The sequence below is a fragment of the Coenobita brevimanus genome, chromosome 19, assembly GCF_032717465.1.
Source record: "Coenobita brevimanus isolate Jiangsu-jjx chromosome 19, ASM3271746v2, whole genome shotgun sequence".
Taxonomy (NCBI): Eukaryota; Metazoa; Arthropoda; class Malacostraca; order Decapoda; family Coenobitidae; genus Coenobita; species Coenobita brevimanus.
Window position 1 is genome coordinate 24,429,608 of NC_136972.1, and position 13,753 is coordinate 24,443,360.

General features: G+C 43.9%; 1 protein-coding gene across 1 annotated transcript in view; it reads left to right on the forward strand.

Moving 5' to 3' along the window:
* The first annotated feature begins 1,842 nt into the window (after positions 1-1,842).
* LOC145391718 (ionotropic receptor coreceptor Ir76b-like) overlaps positions 1,843-13,753 on the forward strand; it is a 121,460-nt gene continuing 109,549 nt past the window's right edge. Inside the window, exons 1-2 of the mRNA XM_080266254.1 lie at positions 1,843-1,872; positions 2,492-2,605. Coding sequence (XP_080122380.1) covers positions 1,843-1,872; positions 2,492-2,605 — 144 coding nt within the window. The remainder of the gene's footprint in view (positions 1,873-2,491; positions 2,606-13,753) is intronic.

Here is a 13,753-nt window from a genome sequence, read left to right on the forward strand (position 1 = left end):
CCTGAAATGGAAAATGAAATTGCAAAGTGAATTTTTATGCATTATTTAATCATTTTTTTCATGATTACACATTTTTAAATTTGATTATTTTTTTTTTATGCGTTGCCAAAAAGGTGGGATGAAGGTGAGTTTTTTTCGATTGTTTGCTGTTGTTGTTGTTATTATTATTATTATCATTATTATTATTATTATTATTATTATTATTATTATTATTATTATTATTATTATTAATGTTAGTATTATCATTATTATTGTCAGTATTATCGTTCTTGTTATCATTCTACTACTACTACTACTGTTACTACTGCTGCTACTACTACTACGAAGGCCGTTCAAAAAGTTTTGGCAACAGGGTAATAAAAGCAAAATTAATAGAGATACACATATATTGCAGTTCACATTCCTTCAACATACTCTCCTCTAAGGTTTACACACTTCTGGAGCCGTGTCATCCACTTAACAAAGCACTCCGAGTACTCAGAAACAGGTATACTCTTTAGTTCTGAATTTATCCTCCTGGCAAAGTCCTGTTCCCTTCGAAGAGGATCCCAGCAAGTTTTTCTGACAATTTAGGGAATAGCCTTGACACCATGTGACTTTTGGCTTTTCCCTAAATTGTCAGAAAAACTTGCTGGGATCCTCTTCGAAGGGAACAGGATTTTGCCAGGAGGATAAATTCAGAACTAAAGAGTATACCTGTTTCTGAGTACTCGGAGTGCTTTGTTATGTGGATGACACGGCTCCACAAGTGTGTAAACCTTAGAGGAGAGTATGTTGAAGGAATGTGAACTGCAATATATGTGTATCTCTATTAATTTTGCTTTTATTACCCTGTTGCCAAAACTTTTTGAACGCCCATCGTACTACTACTACCACCACCACCACCACACAAAGAGAAATCACTGCCTATTCCTTTGCATCCATCATTATCATCAAGAAAAAGAATACAACTAATTCACTGTTATTCCTGTCTAGATCCAAGGGAGACCTGGAGGTCGTAGGAAGGGGGAAAAATGGATTAATTTACAGTGATCCGCGTTACCCGGACAACAAAATGGAAGAGAGTGAGTAGAATTTCTATTCCTGTGCATTTTCGATTGTTTTGCCTCATATTTTCTTCATTTGTCAGTGTTTTAGAAGGAATATCACAGTGTGTGTGTGTGTGTGTGTGTGTGTGTGTGTGTGTGTGAGAGAGAGAGAGAGAGAGAGAGAGAGAGAGAGAGGATTTAGGATTTTATGTGGGGGTGGGAGAGTAAGAGGGGGTTGAATTTTGCCCACTCAAATACTTAAGATTTCAGCATCATAATTTTCACGTGGCCAATAAATAGATAGATATATAAGAAAAACTAGCCAGACAATTGTGTTCAGTAAATATGAAACAGTTACAATTTTTAAAGACAGACAGACAGACAGACAGACAGGTTGAAAATACATCCCCAAAGAGACAGACATACAGAGAGAGAGGGTTGAAAAAAAATATAAATACTTTCTTACACCTAAAAGTAATAAAAAGACTTAATATAATAGGCAGAAGGAGGACCCGAATCCTTTTACTGCCTTTGAGTCACTTCAGGGAGGAATATATAAAGTTTCTGATCCCTTCATGAGTGTCTTTGAAGGCTTAGTGTGATATGTATACTGTAAATTAACTGGGGAACATGAATCTCTCTCTCTCTCTCTCTCTCTCACCTTGTATCTTTACCTGTATCATTCTCCATAAGGTTCACTGCAAGACCGAACCTTTCTGCGGAGGGGGAGTAGGGGGGATGCTGGTAGTGTGTGTGTGTGTGTGTGTGTGTGTGTGTGTGTGTGTGTGTGTGTGTGTGTGTATCAAATGGTGTAATGATATCAAAATGTGTCTTCGTGTCAGAGGTATGTCAGGTGTGTTAATTAGGGTGTGTTAGAGGTGTGTTAGAGGTATATCCACGTGTGTTTAAGAGGTATCAGGTGTGTTTTGAAGTGTGTTAAGGTGTTAGGTGCGTGTGTAGAGGTGTGTTGGTATGTTATGCAGAGATGTTATGCTAAGAGGTATAGGAACAGATAACACAAGGTAACTGATCACACACACACACACACACACACACACACACACACACACGACCAAGCAAATTTCCGTCTCAGATTTGGCCTCCCAGATGCGACCCAATGTGCAGGACAAAATAAAAAACACCCTTATGGACCGGTCTGTAGGGAACACTGTAGCGCCGTGACAATTTTCCTTTAAACATAATTACGCCAATTCCATAATGGTTATTAAACACAAGTGGAATAAAAGCCTAGAGGGAGGGAGAGGGCGGGGGGGGGGACCAAATCAAAGGCAAACAAGACCGGTTCATAAGGTCGGTCCTCCTGGTTACTGCTACTGGGATTCTCGGCCTTATTTCCCCCCGTCTCGCCTCGTCTCTCCCGGACTCTCCCGGCGACACACTATTAATGTTCTCAACGGGATCTTTCTTTGAAGTTCACGTCTTTGTAAACTAACGCATTTTAGAAAATAGGTGACGCGCCCGGCTTCAGTGGGGTCTCCGGGCGAGTCGGTAACCGGGCGGCCTCCTGGGGTCTTGCTTCCCGGCGGGTCTGGATTAAGAAACGCGCGGAGCTGCAGGTGTGAAATTCGCCAGGTCTGGAGCGAAAGAGGCTGAAGTGGGCAGGTGTGGAGTTGGGAGGGTGAGATGTAGGTGTGGAGTTGTGGAGTTATGGATTTCAGACAAGGGTGGAGTTTGGATGTGTGGAGTTGGGTGGGTGTGGGGTTGGGAGGGTGTGGAGTTGGGTGGGTGTGGAGTTGGGAGGTGTGGAGTTGGGAGGTGTGAAATTGAGGTTGTGAAAATTGGGAACTTGTGGATATAGGTAAGTGTTGAAATGGGGAGTGTGGCATATGAGAAAATATCAGAATAGGAAAATGTGGAAGAGAAAGGATGTGGAAATCAGAAAATATGGAAATTGGGAAGATACAGAATTAAGGTGTGGAATTGGGAAGGTGTGGAATTGAGACAGGTGTGGAATTGAGACAGGTGTGGAATTGAGGCAGGTGTGGAATTGAGGCAGGTGTGGAATTGAGACAGGTGTGGACTTGGGGCAGGTGTGGAATTGGGGCAGGTGTGAAATTGAGACAGGTGTTGACTTGAGATATGTGTGGACTTGAGGCAGGTGTGGAATTGAGACAGGTGTGGAACTGAGGCAGGTGTGGAATTGAGACAGGTGTGGAATTGACAGATGTGGAATTGAGGCAGGTTTGGAATGGAGGCAGGTGTGGAATTGAGGCAGGTGTGGAATTGAGACAGGTGTGGAATTGAGACAGGTGTGGAATTGAGCAGGTGTATTTTTATAGACATGCGGAAGGTGGATGACGTGTTGTTGGTCTCCCTCTCCTTCACCTTCATTCACTTTCTTCACTTCATTCCTCCATCTCATCCTCGGCATCCTCCTCCTTCATCCTCCTCCATTCACGTCACTTCATCCCTCCAGTTCATCCTCGGTCTGCCTCTCCTTCATGGTCGTTCATTTACTTCGCTTCATCCCTCCACCTCCCATTCAGTCTCCCTTTCCTTCACCTTCATTCGTTTACCCCATCTTTCCACCTCATCCTCGGCCTCCCTCTCCCTCCCCCTTCCTCCCCCCACATCAACTTGCCTGTTAATTAAGAAATATGCCTCCAATTCGTCCAATTTTCGTCCTTTGACTCCCTGAACTGACAAAGGTAATGGTGTTAACTATAATGAAATGGGATTAGTGTTGGGGGGGCGGCCACCTCCTCTTGGGATACTTATGTCTGTTGTACCGTGTAGAGAGAGGGGGAGGGGGTTAGAGAGAGAGAGAGAGAGAGAGAGAGATAGGGAGCAGGGTAAGAGGGGGGATGCGAAGTAGAAAGAGGAGGAGGACGGGAAGGAAGTGGTGGAGAGAAAGGAGTATTGAAAGAGAGAGAGAGAGAGAGAGAGAGAGAGAGAGAGAGAGAGAATCAGACCCGCTCAACAAGGCAACACATCCAATTATTTACCAGAGTAATAATCAAGGGTCAACACGACTCTCACCCTTTTAGCCCTTTGGAGTTTGATGATCCCTGAGTTCACCCCCTTTTGTGCCCCCCTAACCCCCCTTCCCCTTCACTCCCCTCCCCCTCCTCTCCCCCATCCTTCTCCCCATTTGCCTTCCAATTACACCCATTAGATACACTAGTAATCCTATTCCCCCATTACTGCCCCCTGTTCTGCTTCCTTTATCCCCCCTCCTCACCCCCCTGCCCCCTCCCCGTCCACCCTAGCCCCCTCCCCGTCCACCCTAGCCCCCTCCCCGTCCACCCTAGCCCCCTCCCCCTCCTCCCTAGCCCCCTCCCCCTCCTCCCCAGTCCCCCCAGCCCCCTTCCCCTCTGAGTGTCTGGATATGCCACCTCTATGTCTGTCTGTCTGTCTGTCTTTGTCTCTGTCTCTGTCTTTATATGTTTCTGTGTCTATCTCTGCATATCTATCTGTCTGTCTGTCCGTATGTCAAACTATCTGCCATTTTGTCTATCTACCTGTTTATCTATTTAATAACTTCACTTTCATTTATATATTTTAATCGATAATTCTCTCTCTCTCTCTCTCTCTCTCTAACAACTTCATTTTCATTCATATATTAAAATCGATAATTCTCTCTCTCTCTCTCTCTCTCTCTCTCTCTCTCTCTCTCTCTCTCTCTTATACAACACACTCAGTATAATGGAGTATGCTGATGTGGAGTATATATTAACAGGAATTATATCAAAGGGAGTATATTGTGTTAGACGATAGATGCAAGGATAGATAGAAAGGTAGATGGATAGATAGATACAAATGAACAGGTTAGACAGGTAAGAAACTCATACTCATTTAAACGCACTACAGGTAGATAGATAGATTGAATGAAAATAGATATACGTATTGATTTTCTTTTTTTTCACTAATTTGGCACAGAGGTCTTCATCTCTCTCTCTCTCTCTCTCTCTCTCTCTCTCTCTCTCTCTCTCTCATTATCTTATATTTTATTTACATTCTCTGTTATCCTTCCCTTCCATGTTATTCTGCTTCTTCTCTCTCCCTCTCTCTCTCTCTCTCTCTCTCTCTCTCTCTCTCTCTCTCTCTCACACACGTTCACCCGAAGGCAGGTGCTGTCAAAAGTCCCCAACCACAGTCTCAAAAAATAAAAAAAAATAAAAAAAATAAAAAAAAATATATAAATCGCCTTCTGGGGAAAAGTCGAGGTGGATGTTTTTCCTGCGATTAGTGTCAGGGGCTGAGGAATTGAGAGAGAGAGAGAGAGAGAGAGAGAGGGGGGGGGAGGAAGCAGAGTAACATGGAAGTGAACGATGACAGAGAATGTAAACAAAGGCAGAAAATGTAAGAATATGAGAGAGAGAGAGAGAGAGAGAGAGAGAGAGAGAGAGAGAGAGAGAGAGAGAGAGAGAGAGAGAGAGAGAGAATTTGGTAACACTGACGAGGAAGAAGAGAGGGAAAGTGTAAAAGGAAGAAATTAAGAAAATGGAAGTGTGAGAGAGAGAGAGAGAGAGAGAGAGAGAGAGAGAGAGAGAGAGAGAGAGAGAGAGAAGGAAGAAAGTTAATTACAAATCCAACTTTAATCAAATGCCATTAGTAATTAACTCAATATTTCTTTCAAAATGGCAATATTATTTTTTTATATAGTTATTATAAGTGTATTTCATAATTTTTGATTTTTTTTCTCGCTGTGAGGGTTACATTTGTTCTCTCTCTCTCTCTCTCTCTCACACACACACACACACACACACACACACACACAAAACACCTCAGTAAGGATCGTAAGACATGCTGGAGTACTACTTGTCCTTGTAGCCTCCTCTCCTCTCTCTCTCTGTCTCTCTCTCTCTTTGATGAAACAGGGAAATACCTTAGTGTTATGAGAACTTAGCCTTGAAGACAGGAGAGGGAGAGTGAGGATGGGGAGGGTGATGAAATGCAGACAGGTGACGCGCTGACTACATACAGAGCGTCAGCCACCCGTCTCTCTCTCTCTCTCTCTCTCTCTCTCTAATACACACACACACACACACACACACACACACACACACACACACACACACACACACACACACACACACTCATCGTCGTCAAAACCAGGGTTCTCACTGTCAACTCTGGCTTGCCAAATCTGAGGTAGTTAGGAAAGTGTCGACACGTAACGAATTTAAGTAGAAATTTTCAGAGACAATACCTGGATACATAAGTGACAGTCTTAGCCTCATTTGATTCATTCTAGGCCATACATATACATACACACATACAGTAAATTCATCCCTCTGAGTTTCTAATTTTGTAGTTAGGTATTTGACTGGAAGATAAAGATGCGCAAAGATAAAGGTGAGCAGAGATAAAGGTGAGCAAAGATAAAGGTGAGCAGAGATAAAGGTGAGCAAAGATAAAGGTGAGCAGAGATAAAGGTGAGCAAAGATAAAGGTGAGCAGAGATAAATGGTGAGCAAAGATAAAGGTGAGCAGAGATAAAGGTGAGCAAAGATAAAGGTGAGCAGAGATAAAGGTGAGCAAAGATAAAGGTGAGCAGAGATAAAGGTGAGCAGAGATAAAGGTGACCATAGATAAATGAGGCGGGAACAACAGGTCTCTCATCAGGCCAAATGGTGTCCTAGGTCATCTCCACTTTGGTCTGGGTCAACATAGGTAGCCTAACTCCAGGATGCCTCTCACACCTGGCCATCGACGTGGGTAGGATCTTTCTTAAACCGATATATCTAATAATACAAATAAAACCAAATGACCAAAATAAATAGGAGGAGAACTAATGATATGTACACAGACAATGACAGTGAGCAAAGAATGAACGTTGTAAACTGATCTTAAGTACCCATTACTGGTGGAAGTACAGTAACGAATAGAAAGGAGTCAACACGTAACAAACGAGGTACGAAAGACAGACAAACAGTACGTTAATTTTACACAAGGGAAATTTACCATTGTGCCCAGGCCTATGTTGGAGACTCAGATGAAGGCAAGTCCAACCAAGTCTTCCTATATTATCTAGTACGGGGATCACATGACTGAGTGAGGCAGGCAAGAGGACAAAGGCTTCAGCCCTAGTACTCCGACTCATACAGAGCGGAAAGTGGTTTATTATGCGATTGAGGAGGCAGTAAGTGTGATTAGTCTGTCCGTGCGTGCGTGCGTGGGTCCGTGCTTCCGTAACACTCTTGTGGGCACGATATCTCCTGAACTCCACGACGGATTTCGACCAAACTTTTGTCAGTGATGCAGTATGAAGGGGCGATTAATTGATTAGGTCAGCAAGGTCAAGGGGTCAAAGGTCAGTGTTATATGGGGTCGACTTTATTTATCCTTGTGGACACGATATCTCCTAAACCTTTCAACAGATTTCGACCAAACTTTTGTCCCCACCATCATCACCTTTTTCATCACCACCACCACCACCACCATCACCACTACCATCATTATCTTCGCCACCACTACCAACCTTCATCACCTTCATTACCACTACCATCATCATCATCACCACCACTACCATATTCACCACCTTCACCACCACTACCATATTCACCACCTTCACCACCACTACCATATTCACCATCTTCACCACCACTACCATATTCACCACCTTCACCATCATCACCATCTCCCTAGCCACCACTACCATCTTCATCACCACCACCACCACCACCACCACCATCTTTATCCTCGCCATCACTACCACCATCATCACCTTCACCATCACTGCCACCTTCTTCACCACCACGACTACCACCTTCATCACCATCACCACCACTAAATATAAACCTAATTCGTCATCGCGGTGAAGAGGTTAGTAAAACATGGCGGCGTCCCATCTTCTCGCCAAACAAACCATCTTCTTCCAGCTGCGGCCGTATAAATTCTGAATCATGGCGGGGTAATTTGTCCAAGAAAATATAAACCCGGGTAAAAATAAAGGTAAGAAATAAAGTTCCCTGTGCTTTACTAGGCGGCAGATCACACCAAACATTAACTTTATTAACTTTACCCGTGAGCACCGTGATGGGACAGTGGCAGTGATAGCCTCTTTACATGTCCCTATTTGCTTGTATATTTCACTTCATGGGATACCTGACGCTGGAGAGGGGGGCCTTCAAGTGGTGGCACTGATATACCCAGGCGGCGACGCTGATACAAGTGCCCCTTAACTTCCTATGCCCCGAGAGGAGATTGGGTAAATTCAGAAGGGCAAGTCCAGTCTGCAGTCCACCGAGTACACATTCTGGTAAGCCTGGACCCCCACGTACTCTTCACTCAGACACTAAACAAAGCAATAGGTCTCTTAATTTCAGTTTGTCTCTACTTTTGATATTTTTGCTAGGGCAGTGTAGCACAACATTAATGCAAAAAGAAAGAACGAAAGGACAGATGCTTATACAAAAGAATCGTTCCCCCAAAGAAAAAATAATAACAGGAAATCAAAATAAAGATCTGTTCGTTTTGAGATGCCTGGACACATTACGTTCAGTAGGCAGAGGGAAGTAAAGATTGAGGACAGTTCCAGAGTTGACCTGTTACATAGATGAAGGGCTTGGAGTACTGGTCAACTTCTGTATTAGCAAGTTGGATGGAAATGGGATGAATATTTCTCCACTGTTATGAGAAAGAGAGAGAGATAGAGATAGAGATAGATAGATAGATAGATAGATAGATAGAGAGAGAGAGAGAGAGAGAGAGAGAGAGAGAGAGAGAGAGAGAGAGAGGAAATAAAGTCATAATGAAATGGATGGGTAAACATGGAAGGTAATTGAGGGTGAGAAGTGATTTGTGCACATTTGTAATAGTGTGTAACTTGAGCTGAATTGTGTGTGTGTGTGTGTGTGTGTGTGTGTGTGTGCAAAGATGAGTGTGTGTATGTGCTTGAATGAGTAGGTGTTTGCATGTATATATTTTGCATATTTTGTGTGTGTGTGTGTGAGCGTGTGTGTGTGTGATCATCTTGTATATATTTCTTTACCTTGCGTGTTAGTTTACCTGTGTGTGTGTGTGTGTGTGTGTGTGTGTGTGTGTGTGTGTGTGTGTGTGTGTGTGTGTGTGTGTGTGTGTGTGTGTGTGTGTGTGTGTGTGTGTGTGTTTTGACGGGGCTGGTGTAGTTGTGGTGCTATACTGACTCAAATCACCCAGCAATTAGACCTTCCTTAAGCACCCTACCAGCAGCGCACAGTCGTCTCCCTGCACGTCACACACTCCCTTTCATCCCACTCACAGTCACCCTCCCTCACTGACCGCCCCTCGTAAATCTCCCCCCTCCTCTCTCTCTCCCTCTCTCTCTCTCTCTCTCTCTCTCTCTCTCTCTCTCTCTCTCTCACTCTCTCTCTCACTCTCTTTCTTCTCCCACTATCCCTCCCTTCTTCCTCTATCCCTCTCCCTCCTATCTCCCTCCCTGCTTATAAATACTTGTCTAAAAAAAATATCTTCAAAAAGTGTAAATAGTGTGAGGTTGAAAAAAATGGTGTGAAATAGGGAGAGGCGATCGTAAATTTGGCCTAAATCCAGAGCACGTCCCATTTTTCCTAATTAAAACCTAATTACCATTGGTGCATATGCCAAGGCGGCGGAAGGGCGGATGGCAGAGGGAGGAGGAGGAGGAGGAGAAGGAGGAGGAGGAGGAGAAGGAGGAGGAGGAGGAGGAGAGAGGGGAGAGGAGCTAGTGGAGATAGAGATGGAAGAAGGGGAAGGGGAAGGAAGAGATGAGGGAGGAGAGGAAGGGAGGAGAGAGGGAAGTGGGAGAGGGGAGGAGAGGAAGGAGAGGTTACTAAGAAGGAGGAGGGGTTGGAATGGGGAGGAAAAGAGGAAGGAAGGAAAAGTGTGGTGACTGAGAGGGAGGGGAGGAGAGAGAAGGGTGGGGAAAGATGAGGAAGGAGAGAAAGCGGGAGGGAAAGAGAGGCGAGAAGGAGGAGGTGGAGGATGGGGGAGGAGAGGAGGGAGAGATGGTAAGAGAGGATGGAGATGAAGGAGGGAGGAAGTAAAGGAAGGAGAGGAAGGAGGAAGATGGAGGTATGGGAGGGAAAGGATGTAGAAGGAGAAGAGGGTAGAGGAAGGAAGGAAAGGAGAGGTTTAAGATGGGGAATGGGAAGGGAAAGACGGGACGAAAGGAGAATAGGAGGTAGGGGGAAGGAGGAGTGGGAGAAGGAAGGGGAAGGTAAGGGAGACTAAGGGGAGGGGGAAGGAGGAAGACTTGGAAATGAGGGGAGGGGGAGGGGAGTGAGTAAGGGGAAAGACAGAAGAGCTGACTAGTTAGAGGTGAGAGAGAGGGGAAGGGAGGGGAAAGGTGTGCTAACAAGAGTAGAAAAGTGGAGATGGGGAGGGGTAGGGGGGAAGATGGAGGGGGAGGGAGATTAAATAAAGGAGGGGGGAGGTAGGATGAGGGAGAGAGAGGGAGAGATGGAATAAGGGAGAGAGGGAGGGGGAATGATGGAAGGAAGAAGAAGAAAAACCCTTTCAGTGCAGTACCGTTTTTTATTTCTTCTTTCTTATTGTCACTAAACGATTTTATTTTACGTTGGTCAGAGCTCCAGTAGTAAAGGGTTAATTAAAGTCATATCCTTTAGTTCAATGGGCCTCTTAAAAACAGAATAAAATGACCGACAGCTAAAAAGAATGAGGTAAATTGTAAGGATATGGAGAGGGGAGGTGTTGATGAGGGAGGGAGTTGGGGAGGTAGGAGGGAAGGTGAAGGAGGGATGGTATGAGGGAAGGGAGGGGATGGAAGGGGTTAGGAAGAGGGGAAGAGTTGCTCTGGAGGGGAGGGAGTAAGGGGAAAGGGGGGGTAAGGGGAAGAGTAGGGGGTAAGAGGGAGACGAAGAGTTGCTAAAGGGAACGAGTGAGGAGGGAGAAAGGAGGGAAATGGGGAGAGGAAGGGTTATTAAGGGAAGGAGGGGAGAGGGTAAGCGGGGAGAAGGATTTGTGAGAGAGGGGAAAGAATTTTAATAGTAAGTTTCATATACACAATAGAAAAATAACCAAAAGCAGAAAACCTACAATATTTTTCCATTCCAAAGAAAACTAAATGATGAAGAAAAAAACAGAAAAAAAAGGAGATGAGGAAGGATTGCTAAGGAAGAAGAAGGGGGGAGAGAGAGAGAGAGAGAGAGAGAGAGAGAGAGCCGTGTGACGTCAAGGTGCCGGAGAGAGGGACAGGTGTGAGCGTCATTCATCATGCACACCTTTACCTATTATTAGTTATTAATTATTCATCACCACTCACCTTGTTTACCTTGGCTTCCACAGGGCGATAAACAGGCGGGGAAGGATGACTGTGGTAGCGATGGTGGGTGAGGGAAGGAAGGGGAAAAAAAGTGAGAGAGAGAGAGAGAGAGAGAGAGAGAGAGAGAGGGAGAGAGAGAATAAAATGAATAAGAGAAATATGACCAAATGCACAAGAACTTAACAGAAGAGGATAGGCCTAATTGAAACAGTCCTATCAGACTACGAACCACCCTTAGTACCGAAGATCAGGCTTTATAGATACGTGTTTAGAATACTCTCTCCCTCCTAGCAAAGTCTCAAGCTGACGTAGGTGGGAAAGTACAAGACGGAACACAAGACGGTAAAAATAAGCTTTGAAGTTAATAAGAAAAAGCTCACCAAGATATTTTCCACTCAGGTAGGCATTGTATGGAGAATGGATTGTGGTCTTTTAATCTTGCTGGTTCTTGCTCCTATAACCTCAATTTTAGTGGCGTTTATCACAATCTATGGGCAATTTTTGGTGTTCCCAGCCTCCAATTCTCTTATCAACTTTATTCTTGAGATTGTAGCGGGTGCAGGTATTTTCTTGGCTCTCAGGTAGCTTCTTATTCTCCACTAATTATTTGCCAAGAAAGTGTTCACGTAATTCGCTAGTCTGTTTCACCTCCACCTGTGCACTTTCTTACCTGGATGCTCGTTAAGATGCACCGTGTACCTGTAATCTACTCCGAGGTGCTAGAGAGGGGCCTTCACGTGGTGGCATGGATGAGATCAGGTGGTGGAGCTACCTAGTGATACAAACGTCTCTTCAATCCTTTCTACGTCCCCCAAAAGGAGAAAAACAGCCTGAAGTCTACTAGGTTCACGTTCATAGGAATCGGGGCCGTAACTACTACTAATACCACTACTTCTACTACTACTACTACTACTACTACTACAGGAGAAACCACATAAATGAGAAAGACCATAACTATTTCGGACGTTTTATGGAAATTCGTCTTATACTCCAACTTACAATGGACAATCATTCTCAGCTCATGGATACTCACACCAACAAGAGACAGAGGGTTAAGGAAGATGCTGTTGGATTGGGAGAAGTATTAGGAGAAGTATTTATCTTGGCTAACGAAAGGGCGGGAAGCAAGACATGAGGGAAACGGATATACTTGTGTTTGGGGGGGGATGTGTGTGTGTGTGTGTGTGTGTGTGTGTGTGTGTGTAAGGGCAATATGGATTCTTTTACCCAACGAAACATCATTAGAATGACAAACACGAGACACGATAAAAACACGAAAAAACGAAGCGTACACGATTAAGGAGATGATCACAGAGTACGAAAAGGAATAAGTGACTAGTTTAACTTGGCTGACGAATATACGATAAAAGAATCATAAAGAGACGAATATGGACGAATCAGGGAGATATTTATAGAGTTTGATATAGAGCTTATTTCAATTCACTCTGTCTCTATTTTTAGATTTAGGGCCATTCTCTATCCTGATCTCTCTCTCTCTTTAGTTACTCTACTCCATTCACTTTAACCTGGCTCAGATTTTCGTCCTTTCGGGGCTCATTTCTCGTGGCTCAGTGGCGAAGACAGTACTGTGGCCCTACATCCTAGAAATTAAAGAGAAAATTGAGAAAATAAAATGTCGAAACTTGAAAAGGAAAACAGGAAAAATGAAAATGGAGAATTGTGAGTAACTGAAAGAGGAACTGTAAATTGAGGAAAAAAGAAACTGAGTGAGTAATTGAAGAGGGATCTGGAGATTGAGAGCAAGAGGAATTAGGTGGGAAATTGAGAAAAAAGTCTGGATATAAAAAAAAAGAAAATGGAAATTGAGTGCGTAAAGGAAAAGGAATGTGGAAATTGAGAAACAGAAGGAAATTAACTGGGATATTGGAAAGGAAATTGAGAAAAACAAAGGGAGTCTTGAAACCAAATGTCATAAAAGACTTTGTAGTTACTTGTAGAGAAGTTATCTATTAGACTTGTGGACGAGCGGTTGTTATACCTGAGTTGTTTGTAAGTAGATAATCTTGGTTCCCATTTGTCATGCAATGACAGGAGAGGTAAAGAAGAGTATGGGACTGTTTTTATTTGTCTTGGAAATATTAACAAAAGTCTCACACACGAGTGAGTATAAGTCGAGTCCCGCTAGCTACCTCCCTGTCTCGCTCTCTCTCTCTCTCTCTCTCTCTTCCAAGTTGCTAAGCCTTTCTCCCTACTACCTGCCGATTCTATGGCCTCTCTCCTTCTGAGCTCTCTTTCCTAAATTCTGGTGTAGCAGGGATCGTGTCACGTGTGTTACACTGTGGTTGGAAAGTTCTAGAAGCCTGTGTGTGAGTATGTGTTTATGTGTGTGTATGGTCACGAGGCGCTGTCGTGTGCCTATAAAGCATTCCTTGAGTTAAGAGTGTGTAAGCATGTTTAGCATTGCTCGATTCTCGCAAACACAATACCTTCTCATCATCTGACTTCCTGCTTCTATCTGTCTCTCTATCTATCTATTTATCTATTTATCTATTATGATT